The sequence below is a fragment of the Hemicordylus capensis genome, chromosome 1, assembly GCF_027244095.1.
Source record: "Hemicordylus capensis ecotype Gifberg chromosome 1, rHemCap1.1.pri, whole genome shotgun sequence".
Classification (NCBI taxonomy): domain Eukaryota; kingdom Metazoa; phylum Chordata; class Lepidosauria; order Squamata; family Cordylidae; genus Hemicordylus; species Hemicordylus capensis.
In genome coordinates this window covers 209961035-209976484 of record NC_069657.1, presented here as the reverse complement: position 1 = coordinate 209976484, position 15450 = coordinate 209961035, and the positions used below count along the sequence as shown (strand labels likewise).

The 15450-nt window shown below is 41.1% G+C and overlaps 1 protein-coding gene across 1 annotated transcript in view; it reads right to left on the bottom strand.

The window, feature by feature from the left end:
* Nucleotides 1-10144, bottom strand: part of COL3A1 (collagen type III alpha 1 chain) — a 114667-nt gene extending 104523 nt beyond the window's left edge. The window contains exon 1 of the mRNA XM_053281462.1: nucleotides 9949-10144. Within this exon, the coding sequence (XP_053137437.1) occupies nucleotides 9949-10027 (79 nt within the window). The 5' untranslated portion in view covers nucleotides 10028-10144. The remainder of the gene's footprint in view (nucleotides 1-9948) is intronic.
* Nucleotides 10145-15450: the final 5306 nt, after the last annotated feature.

Sequence of the window (15450 nt, the reverse complement as noted above, 5' to 3'; positions counted from 1 at the left end):
GAGGGTGTTGTCATTTGACTACGGCTCTCTAATTTGTTGATTATGAGAAATGTTTTGTGCAGGCCCCAGTATTTATTAGTTTGGCTCTTGGATTTATAGATTCAGAGAGTGTAATTAAAAGCATTTGGACAACATTTTGTGGAAGACAGGCCAGATTCTTCATTATAACTTTAGTACCTAACAATGTGGAAAAATATAAAGCCAGCCAGTACACTCCCTTTCAAGACTGTTTCCTTTTCCAAGAATGGCTGCAAACCAGAAAATCTGAGAACTTCAAACTGGGGTGGTTCTTTTAAACTGTGTATACATCTTGAGGTGCATAGACTGTAGATCTAGAACCTTTTCCTACAACCTTAGTCAAATACATAATATAATATTTGGAAGGGACAAGATCCATGTAGGAGGATGTTACTGACAGCAAACGTAATTCAATGTTGGATTTGGTTGAGGGAGAGACCAAGATTGAAAACCCTGATCAGCTATAAAGATAACTGGGTGGTCTTGGGTCAGTATCCTTTAGCATAACCTACCTTGCATGTTTCTTGGAAAGATAAAACAGAATAGCCCACATATTAGCTGTCCTGAGATTCTGGAGCAAGAGTATTTAATACATACATATGTAATAAATAAATGTTCTTGATGAAATACAAGGCAGAATAGCAAGTGAGCCATATAATTACAAACAATGGGAGTATTTGACAATTACTTTGATTTTTGCCTGTACTTTTTGCTAAATTCAGTGTACTCCACTTACTTACTATAGATCACTTCTCCTGACACATAACATCTGGCAGTCATTGGGAATATATAGTACTGACCTGCATGCAAAAGATCCCTCCCTGGCAGCATCTCCAGGATAGAGCTGAGAGAGACTCCTGCCTGCAACCTTGGAGAAGCCGCTGCCAGTCTGTGTAAACAATACTGAGCTAGATGGATGAATGCTTTGACTTGCTATAAGGCAGCTTCCTATGTCCCTATGACTTCAGGCTGCCTCACATACATGCAAGTCCACTTTTTCTCCCCACTTAAAGATAAATACTTGTATGAAAGTGGCAGTATACAAAGCAGCCACAGTGATTCATAGGAACATGACTGCTAGTGGCCTGTGTGCTACTGGTTCACACTGTTGTTTCTTTAGTTGCCCATGCTACACAGATATACACAGTCATGTGCAGAAAAGTAGGATTTGTGCATGTGAGTGAGTTCTAGGTATGGTGCTGCTTCTTTCAACCTTTTATGCTTGACAAATTGAGTCCATACAAATGGCCACTGTCCAACCTAGTGTCAAGGAGTTAAGGGTGAAGTCAGTGGATTTAAGCACACTTTACTCAGCAGTGGATTGTAGATGGAGTGCACTTCTGGTTTAGAGGAAGTGAACTCACCAGAAACCACCCCCCTGGGCTGGTTCCACATGGATTTTTCTCAATTGTTATGCAGCTCAAACACATTACTTCAAGTCCCACAGATGTGGAGCAGAAAGAGGAACCACACTAGAAAAAGGAACAATTTTTCATTCCAATATCTTTTATATAAAGCCCAGGAGGAACTTACTATTAGACTTTATATACAAGATAACTGTACATACCAGTCTCACCACTATAAAATGGAAGAATGGCTCAGCAGACTATATTGCATGCTACATTACAGAACTACTGCCCTTTGAGGAAGGTATATATGGAGGATATACCATGAGGTTGTTCTCACGACTGTGCTGGGGATGGCTGATGGGGAGGCAGGCTCCTACCTGCCTCCACACAAATGATTTCCCCTCCCCAGTAATTTCTGCTGCTCATGCAGCACATGAGTGGCACCAAGGCAAGCAGCAGAGATGGGAATCAGAGGAGTCCTCCAGCATCCCTCAATGCAAGTCCTCCAGCATCCTACAATGCACCATGCCAGGAGTGTGGTAGATTGGGGGATTTCCCTGCTGCTGGGTGCTCTTGCCACCTGGCTTTGTGAATGCTACAGACAGCCCGAGTGTTCACATGACATGAAAGTGGGGTAAAAGGGAGTGCTTGCACCCTTGCATGTCACTATTAACCTGGGTAAAAAACCTGGGCTACCCGACTAAGGAGCTCCGGGATCAGTCCTGATCCAGGCAGTTCTCATGAGCAGCTGTTCCTGAGTAGGGCTGCTTTAGCTCAAATAGAGCTGGTCATGAGAATGACCTCCATTTCTTTTAACTGGGTTAGATCAGAAATTTCAAGATTCAGAAACAAAACTCAGGTCATTAATCAGTACAACTTAGGGCTGCCAACTCTTCCTGAAGCTCTTCCTGGAGATCCCCCAACCCAGTATTTTTTTATTTTTAAAAAAAACATTTTCCACAATATTAAGCCATTAAAGGCCTTGGCATTACTTACAACAGTCACCTTGTCAATTGTGCTGGTCTGTGATTGTAATAAAGGAACTGAATTGAACAACAGTCACCTGGAGATAGATAGCAATTATTGGAGCCTTCAGGCAAGTCCTAGAGGACTGGCAACACTAGCACTGCTACTGGTCCATTCCCCTTCCTTTGCCACTATTTGAAAATATCCTACTAAGTCCATATATACATTATGGATCATCTGGGCCTGCAATGTTGCAGAAGGAGGCTGGCCTATGCAAGACAAGTGGGGCATGGCCAGCCACTAGGCCCATCTTGTTAAATAATCTTTCCTCCCATTTCTAGATATGGCCCACTCTGATCCTTTCTTAGTACAGCTGTCTAATGCTTACTCTTTGCCACAGACAGGCTCAGGGAAGTGACAGCGCTACTCTGGCAAGGACAATGCAAGGCCCAGCAAGCTAGATGCATCAGTGCTGGCAAGAGTGTGTCTACACCAGATCTAGAATCCTTTCATTAGTTCCTATAAGCCACTATGTAGCACAGCCATTCATTGGGTCAGCCAGGCCACTGAGTGGGAATCCTACTCTGGAGTAAATGGGCTGAGCCTTAAAAGGCCTCGTTGAAATCACTTCATCTGCAACTGTCATTGTTCTGCTCAATGTCACTCAGTAACAATTTGGCCACAAAATGTAATAATTGTTCGTGTTGCTTTTTAGACTAAGCAAACATGCCAACTTTGACAGCCTGAGAAATAAACTACTATAACATTAAATTTCACAGGGATAGAGAAGTCTTGAAGAACATGTTAGCAGCTTGAACAACAGTGCAAACTGGAGCCTGGATTGCGTCTAAGCTTAACATGTCATCTAGATCCCCAGTGATCTTCCCGGAACCCACTTTTGTTTATCTTATATAGCATTTTCACAGGCACTCTTGTCTGCCTAGATCTGTCCTCTCTTCCCATCCATCCATGCATCTGTCTTATTTCATCTTTCCAAACTCAGATGTGAGTCAGTGGGAGTGACTCACAATTGGTCAGGTTGTGACCTAGTTGGAAGTGATGACCACCTCTTGAACACTAGTGATCAGTAGAAATCACAACATAATGTACAAACCTGGGTCCCACAACAGTCTTAGAAGCCAGCATACATTATGATGATGATGATGATGATGAACAAAAGTGTTCTCATCGTGGTTTACAGAGTGGAAGGAATAAGATGGTCCCCTGTCCCAAAGGGGATCACAATAAGAAGAATAAGATCAAAACCAGCAACAGCCCCTGAAGAGATGCTGGGCTGTGGCTGTACAGGGACAGTTACTCTCTCCCTGTAAAAACATAAGACTGTCACCATTTTAAGAGGAGTTTCTTTGTCTAGTTAGCAGATGCTAAACTGGACAAAATCCAGACTAATACACTTTTATACGCAAAGATATTTTCCCCCCAATCTCCCTTCCTTCTGCTGCCACTGACAATATGTTTCAGATATATATTCTTGAGAAAGCAAAGGGAAGGGGCAATCAGGAAACATCATTGCACATGGGAAATGCAAAGTTAATATGGATGCTGCCATTGTCATTGTCAGGCAAAATGCCCAAATTATGGAGTGGCCTCTCATTTGCTTCCCAGCCCTACCTCACCATGATGACAGAGAAAAAGAACTGAGAAAAGGCCCTCCAACACCTAACACAAAAGTCTTAGCCAGAATTTGAGTAGACATCTTTTGGAGAGAACAAACAAACCTCCTCTCAAACTCTTGTTCTAAGGCTTCTGGATCAACCATTGAATACATTCTCAAAACTTAAGGGAAGGTGCCTTTTGCTTTGCCAGAAGTTGAAAAGGGATAGAGGTTCTGCCTATAATACATAAGCCCATCAAGAATATAATGGCATGGATTCAACATTGTTGAAAGTAAGTGAAACAATATCACTGCCAGTGCAAAAGAAACTTCACTTTCATCTTTTCCTCGCTGCAATAAAGCAATGAAGTTTTTCCAACTCTGCCTCCTTCTTCAGGAAAATGTTTGATAGGTCTTGGTCTCAAGTCAAAAGCACATATGGAAAGTCATGCAAGGCAAAGATAATCATCTCATTTTCCTCAAGCCTCAGGCCTCCACAAAGTTATGAAACTGGCCCTCTATCCAAGAACACCTACTCACCTAAAGAGAGGATGTGGATTCCCTAGACCTTAATTTAGATTTGGACTTGTCAAAATCAGAGGAAGCCACAGAGAACTTTCCCCAACATTTTCTGTTCTGAACGTTACATTTTGCAACACTTCAATCCCCAGACACTCACTTTCAAAAATGCTCTCATTTTAAATGTGGTAATCAGAATTGCACAAACCAGCTATGCACAGCTGTGTGTTATAATTCAGGAATGTTTACAGCAGGGATTCTCAGACATTTCTTGACCAGCCCCAAGAATGGTGTGGGGGGTGGGGAGGGAGACAGAGAGTAAACCATGCTGAGCATTCTAGATGCAGAACCATATCAAATGTTATACTCCACACACAGGCATCTGTGCAACTAATGGGGGCTCCTGTGCTTTACACTGGAAAATGCCACTCTACACAAATCAAAACTCTAAATCAGGCATCCCCAAACTGCGGCCCTCCAGATGTTGCTGAACTACAACTCCCAGCATCCCTAGAGACAATTTTTTGTGGGTATGCTGGAAGTTGTAGTTCAGCAACATTTGGAGGGCCGCAGTTTGGGGATGCCTGCTCTAAATCAAATGCTTATTAAAGCTTTCTTAACAGAGTTCATTCCCATCAGTTATCTGAGGTCAAGTAACTCATGCAATTTAATGCTTGCCCTACTGACCCTCAGGACCACTTGAGCACACACTGAACACTTGGCAATGTATATGGAGTGGTGGTGGTAGTCTTACTCTCAGCTCAGTCACACTCACAAGTATTTGACAAAGCAATTAGACTTTCAGGAGTTAAGAGGTAAATTGGTATAGAACTGGGAACTTGCAACAGTATTATAATAATCCCATTGCTTACTTTCCATAAAAATCCAATTAAAACAAACAATGGGGTTTTTATGGGATTCAATGAGATTTTTATGGATATTAAGCAACAAATATGGTCCAAACTATGTCTATGAATAGGCCTCGGGATATAATATAAATAAGTTTTAAAAAACTGGATTGTCACAGAGACCATGGCGACTTCATTTGTTACATTTTGTTCTTTGGATTCCTAGGACATGCACAAACATAATTTATGAAAAGCATCCACATGATGTACTACAGCTTTAGCCCATAAAATACATATGAATTTCAAATAAAAAAGAATCAAGAGACTGTTCATGTTCAATTTGGATGCTTGTAAAATGATTTATACCATATAGAAATCCTTTATAAATGATGTCATATACATATATTGTATACAGGAGAACTTGAGCACAAAATGTAATATATGAAGCAAATCAGTAGCTCTAAAACACTGTGTAAAGTAAACAATTGATGTGGTCCACATTATGTCTATGTATAGCCCTTGGCTACCTGCATGTATTTTGACTGGCAGTTTTGCATTTGGGCTGTCTCACTGTTCACTAATTTGATACCATATTATTAATTATTAAGTGCATATAAATATCACCCATGTCATCTGTTTGCATAGGACAGACAACACTTCAGTTGCCATTGACAAACCAGAAGATCATATTATTGACTTTGATTCCATTGCCAAATCCTTATTGCAGATGATATACCAACTGAGTCTATCCAACTTTTCTTTCAGAATAGGAATCTAAAACCAATGTACTGTATATATTACCTTTGTTGTGTGTGGTTACTGCTTTCCCATGGATGGATCCCAGTGCTAACATTTACATCTGACAATCAGATAAGTATAGGGTGAATCATTACCTCGTCAGCACCAGAGGTCACCCAAGGGAGGTACAATGTTGGTAGGGCAACATCAGTCCCACATGATGATCAGATTCAGAGTTTATTGGTGTCACTTGGGATCAAGCCACAAGAAAATGGCAAGTCCAACATAGAGGTAACATAAATTGGATCCAGGAGATTTCAATCTAACAAAAATAGATTGTCTGAACTCTGCTTTAAAAAAATCAAATTTAACAGCTCAGCCTGTGGTGAACATGCTCGTATCATGCTTCTGCATGTTGACAAAACCCAAAATATGGCCTTCTTCTTTTAGAAATTATATAGATTAGTGCTGAACATGACTCTGTTTGTCTATTATCCCTGGAAGGTTTTTTTTTTTAAAATATATATATCAAAAGGTATCTTGAAAAAAGAATGATTCCATGTAATCAATTTTCAATTGCATCACTTCTTTAATTTATTACTCAAAAGTAGATATCAAACATGAAGAGACAAGAGTGCAATGAATACCAAAGCCTATTTATTATGGCTGCAGCCCAAAGATTGAACATTGCTTCCACCCCCTATCCCATTTCCTTTCGCCTAAAGGCTTGATATAACTGATATGATCAAATTACTTAGAAGGGGGGGGAGTAAGGAAATGTATATATTAACATAATAAGAATTCATCCTATTGAATGAAAACCTTTCTTATTGAATGAAAACCACCTTGAGCCATTTTTGGAAGGGCAGTATATAAATAAAATAAAATAAAAATTCAGTAATTGAAATGTTAATTTTTAGGAACAGAAATTCCTAATTTCTCTGAATGCAGGTACATGAAGTACAGTTGCCAGACACCTGAAATAGCAATTGGAGCATGCACATGGGGAATAAGTATACACTGAAAGTGTAAGTATGTTTTTTTTAAAAAAAACTTTCTAGCTCTTTTATGAGGGAGAATGACCATCCACTAGATGGCCCTTTATTATACATGATGTAAGGGAGGTGGAGGGCAGGGGCCGAGGGAGAGGTTTAAGTCAAAGAAACGTTAGTACAAAACAGAGAACCTTAGCTTAGTTAATCTCAAACTTCCTGCAAGGAAGAGAACACTGGCAAAATGACCACAGCAATGATCAGCTACTATTGTCTGAGATTTTTCTGCATCCATCACCAGATTCAGAAAAAGAGATGTCCTTATAGCCCTATTGTAAGTCAAGCTGCATCAACAAAGATGGATCCAGGAGTGTGTCTCTCAGCACAGCAGCTAGACATGCATACCATCCATATATTATCATAGACCAGTAACATGTATAGGATCACAGTGCAAATATATCACACCTTCTCTTTTTAGTTGTCAGGGCAAAGATGAAATTCATAACCAGGGGCTACATTCTAAACATAGTGGATACTCTGCAACTTCCTGAATGTCCTGCCAAAGCCTGTCAGTTGGCAAGATAAACTAAGAAAACGTTATATGGGCATTCATTTGATACAAAGGATGTAAACATTTTTCTCGATGCATACAGAGCAGTTGAGCATGTCTAGACATTGTCTTCTGGCAGACTTTAGCATCCTGGCCTACTGATGCTGCATTGCCTTTTCCCCACTCTCAATAGACTGTTTCTCTGCTGTTGAAGGTATGTGTGTGTTTCGGGCGGGGTGGGGAAGCACATCCATTGTGGGATCCAAACAGAAGTGTTAAGACTGACTCCAGAATACCAGCATAGTCACTTGTATTGTAGAGAAAGCTGCAGGCTTTCCTTCAGGGAAAATATAAGCTATTTCATGTCACTGGTTTGTTTTAAAATGTTATGTTAGGGTATGGTACCATACTAGTATGATGGCAACTGGATCTCTTGCTGCCTCCTAGAGCGCCTGACCTTGCACTGATATATTGACAATGGGAAACACAAAAAGATCAGTAAAAAGGTAATTTATAAATATGTTGTTGACTTTGGTACACCTGCTCTCAATAGATCATTACAACCTGAAAGAAACATTATATAAAAACGAACAGTGATAACCCCAAGTGCAAGCCGCATCCCTTTATGCCAGTTGGAGAGAAGCAGTTGAGTCTAATGGGATGTGGAGAGAGCAGACAAAACACAAGGGAAAGTCCAGATAGGTGGTTACATTGAAAACCACTGTACTGCTAGATCTCTTCCTCCCCGCCCCCACCCCCACATTCTCTCTCTCACACACAGCTGGATGACTGACTGGTAATAAATGAATGAAAGACAGTAGGTGATAACAGATCCTCAAGTGGCAAGGAGTGAAAAAGAAAGACCCAGCACCGCTAACTGTTACATGATCAAGAAAGCATATAGAAAAATATTCAAACTAGTAGACTTGTAAAGTCATGCTGGGAGGGGCGATGGAAATGGGACCTTAACAGTCTCTTTAATATTGGCAAAAGGAATTGGAACATTTGTTTCATCAAAGTGGCACCATAAAAGTTTCTAAAAGTCATTAGATTTGAAATTATAGGTTTCTTTCTATCCGCCCACCCCCCCAGGTGGGGGAGATGAATTTTGTGATCTGAAGTCCATTTTCTTATATACTGTATAACCCCTGGCTTCCTCATAAACAAAGCTTGCATTCCATCTGGAAAACTGTTGCAGAAATTGCCTTTTTGAAGCATGGATTTCAGAATGTTTAGCCACTCATTGAATGAGGTAATTCAACGCCTCATTCCCTGAAATTATTGTTATGGATTGTGCATGCCTGTTTCCCTGGGGTAAGCTACAATGAGAAACTTGCTATTATTTAGTTGCATCTATATGTACCCATAGACAATGCATGAATTTAAAAAAAAGGGATGCACACTTCTCATATTTATAAGAAAAGCAGAACATTGCCTCATTACTTGACACAGCACTCTTCAAAGCTCCAAAGTACTCACTGATGCATCTCTGAAAACATTTACAACAGATCCCAGTGCATCGGTTTTATCAAATGATCCGGTTCTTCACACAATTTAATACCAATTCATTTTTAGGTGATCTTCCTTTCATGTGCCATTTGCAGCCCAATCCTATGCATGTCGAATTGCACAAAGGTTTCCCTGTGTTTAATTGGGCTAATTCCCAGGTAGGTCTGCTTAGCACTGCATCTTATAGCAGTTTGTTGTTTGCAGATCATGTAAGATCTTGCTGGAGCCTCTAATGTGTGATGAAAAAGCACTGAGTTGAATGACTTCATCAAAGTGGGAAGAAACAAACAAAATGCAAAAATCTGAGAAATCTTTCTCAAGTTCAAGTGCTGTTTTACAAAAAGCTAAACCAACCGTTCTGATTTGCAAATGCACTTTTTAAACAAGTCTTTTTAAAAGAGAGAGGCTTCTGCAATACCAAAGCAAAGCTGACTATAAAACAAAGAACAGTCATGTAGTAAATGGCTAATTATGTAGCCTTATTATATATGACAAATGACTTCCAGATTTCACTGAACTAGCAATCCCAAGATCTTATTCCAAAAGCTAAAAGAAAGAAACATTTAAAAGTTCCCAGTGCTTGTAATGCCAAGCAAGTCAAGACACAGAGAGCTGAAGCGGGAGAAACCCTCAGCACAGTATGCTCAAGCCCATAGAAAGGAAAGTTTCCTCATTTTTAGATTAGTACTTCATACTGCAAACTGTAGCAAGACCCCTTCACTAGCTCAGAGTTGAGAACGGGCAACAGGCAAGTGGATCTGCCAACGCTGATTTCTTGCAAGCTCTGAAACTAAAGCGATGAAAAAAATTGGTTAAAAATCCATGAAACGTGGGAATTACTCACCATCTTGTTGTGCCAAGATAACTGAGGGTTGCAACACAGCAAGGAAAAGCAAAATGACTCTCTGCACACAGCTCATCATGTCTAAACGATGCTAGACATGAGACTCTATGTGTAAAAGAGAGAGAGAAAAGAGGGGAAAAGAAAAATCAAAAGAGCACCATCAATTGTCTCCTGCCCTGTCAGCCACTGGGCCCTGCTAGAACTCAGCCACAGGCATTCCTCTGCTTTGGCCTTAAATAGGAAAATTTTTGGCTTCCTTTACTTCCCAGCCCCTTTCTGAAACATGAGAGGAGGTCCCATCCCCTTAACATTACATGAAGTGATTAATATTGCTTTTGGCCTTGCAGAAGGAACAGCCAGCTGAAGCAGATACATAACACATCTGGAGCGGTGGTGTCTGCAAAGCTCCGCATGTGCAAGGAACATAAAAATCCACATGCATGTTAGAATATGTGATGCATGATCTGAAGGTTTGCATTTGATGATGTGTGACTTGATGTTTCTGTGCTGTGTTTCCGTGGGAAACAGTCTGCAGGCTTGCTTTATCTTTGCAGGGGATTCTGCTGTTTTATTGCATTTTAATGTACATATTTGTTTAGCTTGTAAAGCAGGAAGCTGTTCTTATGCCACTGTTAAGACTACAAGGTTAGAAATATGAACACGCTCACACACAAAAATGACTAGGTATGATAGGAGACCACACAAATGGATGGAATTCTATAAGGTCATTCACATGACCATAATGCCAGAGTAGGGGAGGGCTGGAGGGAACGCAGGAGCATTTTTACCTTTCCCCCAGATGATCCTGGAGCTGCTTTGGGCTGTGCGGCTTGCATGCTCACACAACTGGCATAGCTGGGAGCCACACAACCATGTGGAGGCTGGGGAAATGCACCCCGTCCTCTAGGAATCCCTCAAGGGTGACACAATAGCACTCTTCAAATACCTGAACAGCTGTCAGATAGAAGAGGGCTAAGAATTGTTCTTTGCTGCCACCAAAGGCAGACTAGATCAATTGGGCTTAAGGTACAGGAGGGCAAATGTTAGTTGAATATTAGGAGAAGTTTCTAAACATTAAAAGAAGCTTGAATTAATTGCCTAGTGAGGCCTGATAGACGCTCCCTCACTTGAGGTTTTCAAACAGATGCTTGACACCCATGTGCTTAGAACTAAATGCTCTAGTTCTGGATTTCCTGCAAGGCCCCCTCCAACTCTATGGTTCCATGATTCTCTGGGTTGGTTTGGATGATACTCTCTGACCAGCCCCACTCCCACATGATTAAGATGCAAGTGTGCCACAAGTGGCATGTCTCTCCCACTCAGTGCGCCATTTCTTAATCACATGGTTCATTCAAATTGCCCCTCTACATATGCTCCAAATGCTACTTTAAAGCAGAATTTGCCGCATGCTTAGCAGGGTGGTTTGGTAGAACCATGCCCCCATACAATTAAGGAATGGCACACTGTGGGGAGCAGATGTATGTTCTCATGATGCACTTGCTTCTTAATCAGGTGGGAGTGGAGCCAGTCAGAAAGTAGGATCTGAACAGGCCCAAAGTGTAGATCAGGCCAATGACAACTGTGTAGAAGGCAAGCAGAGCTTCACTTGGAGATATTTGTGCTTTTTAATGTGATGGGAAAGCTTACAATGATTCCCTGATAATAAGGTCCCAATTTAACTACCACATGTATATTGTAGAGTCGTAAACATGGATCTGCCCTTTTTCTTCCTCATAATATCTCTGGGTTAGGCTGAGAGTGGCTGGCCAAAGGTCAGCCAGAACTTCAAGAATGAGCAAGGCTTTGAGCCCAGTTCTCTCAGGTCCAGAACTCTAGCCTCTGTACCTCACTAGCAATGGCTAGCATCTAGTATTTTCATGCCTCAATAATACCAAGAGTTCCCAACGCAAGGAAGCTTCTTGCATCTTTAACAGCAGGGAGAAATTCACAAGAGTGGCTTCTTCCATAGCAGAACTTCCATGTCAAAAAGCTACACATACATTCTCAAGGGCAAATCCTTGTGAATGCATGTGGGCAAGCCTTGGCAACCTCAGTATGTTCTGATGGTTTGCTACCATAGCTGCATGTTACTCCAAAGATGCACGTTCCAATCCTAAATATATTGACTTGGAGAAGAGTTTGACGGAACTTATTTTAAAGCAGATGCACTTATGATTGTGAACTAAACAGGGGACACTTTTGTATCTAAAATAGTAAGAACTGACTCCACTAACTGGTCAACTCCAACACATTCAGTGGGATTCAGGTTCCAAGAGATTAGACTTTGGAAGGATTCACACAACTACTCTACACACAGCTGAAGTAAGTTTGGGCCATGCATATACTGCAGGAAAATCTCCTCAAGAATAAGTCACAATTTACTTTGATTTTGTGGAACTTTCTAGATGTGCTTCTCCAAGCAAAACTGCAATTTAGCCTCCTAAAGGTGAATGAATATAACCACACTCTTGGGCCAGTCCAGGGTAGAAAAGCTACCACCCATGTATGAAGTGATGATATTTGATGGTTAATTTCCATATTTAAAATCAATGTGATGTACTCTGCTTTGTTCTCAATCTCTTTGCTACTGCAATAAATAGTTTTCTTAAGACAATCTTCAATCAATAGGCTTCATTTTCTTTCTGCCTCCTAAATTTCTTTTTTTGGGAACTTAATGGTTGAGCAGGGATTTGAACACAGGTCAGCCTAGTCCAAGCCTAACACTTCAGCCACTACACTACACAGGTTCTATTAGTGCCTTTTGACCCATGCAGTTGTACCCTCCTTCCCCCGCCCCTGCCACATATACTGAACGTATCGACTACACTTGCCAGCCGTGCTCACAGCACAGGAACACCCACAGGCAGACCACACCCCTTGACCTCCACATATTCGGCTGAACACATGAATTACCCATGTACAGCTGTGCAGACAGGAGCTTCCGCATGATTGGCAACTTAGTACGGTTCAGGTTCCTAGTCACATGGAAGGCCCTATGCAGAGTATAACTGAACTTTCACTTCTAAAATGCAGATGGCTCATTGGTGCTCTAAGTCAATCTATTTAAAGCCATGAATTCCATTCCCTTTGGTTTTCAGAATGAATGGTTACTTGTTGTTCACAATCACCCTTGACTTCTGAGCATTCCTTACTCTGAAAATTTTCAGCAGGGTTATCCCTGATAGCGGCTCAACATTAATGTCAGGAGGAAATCAATTTAGAGCAAATGTTGCGAGCATTTTAGCTGACATGGGCCTTGGTGCTGGGTCACAACTACCTGATCCCACATGATTATGTGATATAAATTTTCATTTAAAATATGAACTCTTGACCTCCTAAGGTCACTTGGAGTTCTGTTGAAAGAAGAAATAAAATTAAATTTGCAAAATGTTTTTATATGGCTGAAGTGGGACTATTTCATCTACATCTCTGGGAGCAGTATATAAGATTATATATGGACAGGAATATGGTTCGATATGAACCATGGTATGATCATAAAACACTTAAGAGCAACTAAAATGCCAATTTAACTGGACTCTAGCCTCTTCCTTGTATGACAAATGTACTGAAATGTCTTTTTTTAAAAAAATCCCAGTGTTTATTTCATCACATAACACATGCAGAATTAAACTAATATATATTGACCTGTCCTGTTTAGTTTTATTAGGATACCTTCCAATTTATAATGAGTTAATTAGAAATCTGCATGGCTGTGATAGTGCAACAGAACAGAATTTCTGCACTGAGTGCTGATAGTTTTATTTTATATAAAAAGCAATTTATTAACCAGTCAGGGTTTCGTAGAAAAAGCTGGAAGTGAGCTCATGTGTAAAGGTCCTGAAAAGTCCCCTTCTCCTTTGCAAAATGTCCTTGGGAGGGAATTCTGTGCAGCAGAGAGGGGGATGGAGGGTCTGGGGGAAAGATTAAAGCTCTTTCCCTGCCAACTGCTCTGTCCCTGAAATATCGTTTGGAAAGTAAATATGAGTTCAGAACACTGAAAGTGGGGAGCAATTTTAGGGGGAAAGCAGCCAGAAGAAGATGGCTTCGGTACCCTCCTGGGTCACCTGTTCTCTGTAACAAAGCACCACTCAGAGGTGCACCTAGTTAATTTTGGAGCCTGGACCTATAGGTCTTTGGAGCCTCCTCCGCACCCACCCCCACCCACAAGTTAAGCATCATCCCCCTATTCCTGTCCCACATATCTGTTTCTCCACTCCCCTCTGTCTATAAAGCATACGGCACAGGTCACAATCACTTTGGGTCGCCCGGTACAGTGCAGGCCAATGGAGACCACACCACCCAGGACAGACTAAAGAGGATTTGGAGGCCCACAGGGGATGTGGAGGTCCTGGACTTTGGCCCCAAAGTCCAGGGGTACGAGCGCCACTGGCACCACTCTCAAGGTACTTTTCAAAAGAGAACAACTCATTAGGCTAACTTTATACATCGTTAGTTTTACATGTAGTTTACCCTGAGAGGGGTGTTTCAAAAAGCTGCCATAACATCTCAGCAGGCTGCAGCTTGCAGGCAGGTGAAAGGTGTTTTTTACCCTGATTATTTTACTAATATGACTGAGATCCAAGAATAGTGGAACTTGTTACTGCTAATACTGATTGTCATGATGAAGAAAACTACTCCAGCTAGTCCCATTGAAATTAAAAGGACAAGTTATGCACCATCATGCCAGCCCATAAAAGGAAAAACTGCCTTTCAAAGAAAAAGCTGTCATAACAATGCCTTTCAGCCCATATGTATTCTCACCAGGCAGTCTAGCAAATTAATACTCGTCAGGGTGGTAAAGTAATTATTAGTATATAGTATTATATATTTACATATTAGTAAAGAGTTCAGCTCCTCTCTGAACATATCTCTCAGAATTCCCCTTAGCTTATAAATATGCACTTGAGATTTTATACCTTTGGCCAGATCCTTCCCACTTTCACTTGGTCAAAGAATGCAAGATTCTGTTCCTTGGACCAGACGGAAGACATGGGCTAGATGGAGAAATGGGAGGGTGCACAGGCTTCTCATTCTCCATAATAGGTTGGCCGAGGGCCTGCACATGCACTGATGAGAGTACAGAAAACAGGGGGCTGTGCTTTGCCATGAGTCAGCACTCTGTGGATTGTGCCTCTTGGGCATAAGATCCCCACAATGAATACTTCTAAAGGCTAAAACACTGGTATTTGAGAGAGGGGGGAGAGAGGAAGGGAGGGAGACCTAATGAAGATAATATGGCAGGCAATTTTTCATCTGAATTATTTTGAGGACTTAATGTGGTATCCAACACAGCTGTAACTGCTCCTAAAGCACAGCCAACATGATGACTATAAATGAACCAGAGAAGACCAACAATTAGTTGCCTCAAAAAAAAAAAAAAAAAAAAAAGCTGTTGCTGGAGATGCATTTGGTACGCATACATGTTCCTGACTCTTGGGATTTGGAGATATAGGCCGGGTGGAGTTCTGTTTGTTTGCAGCTACGCTATTAGCCAGTGATGAA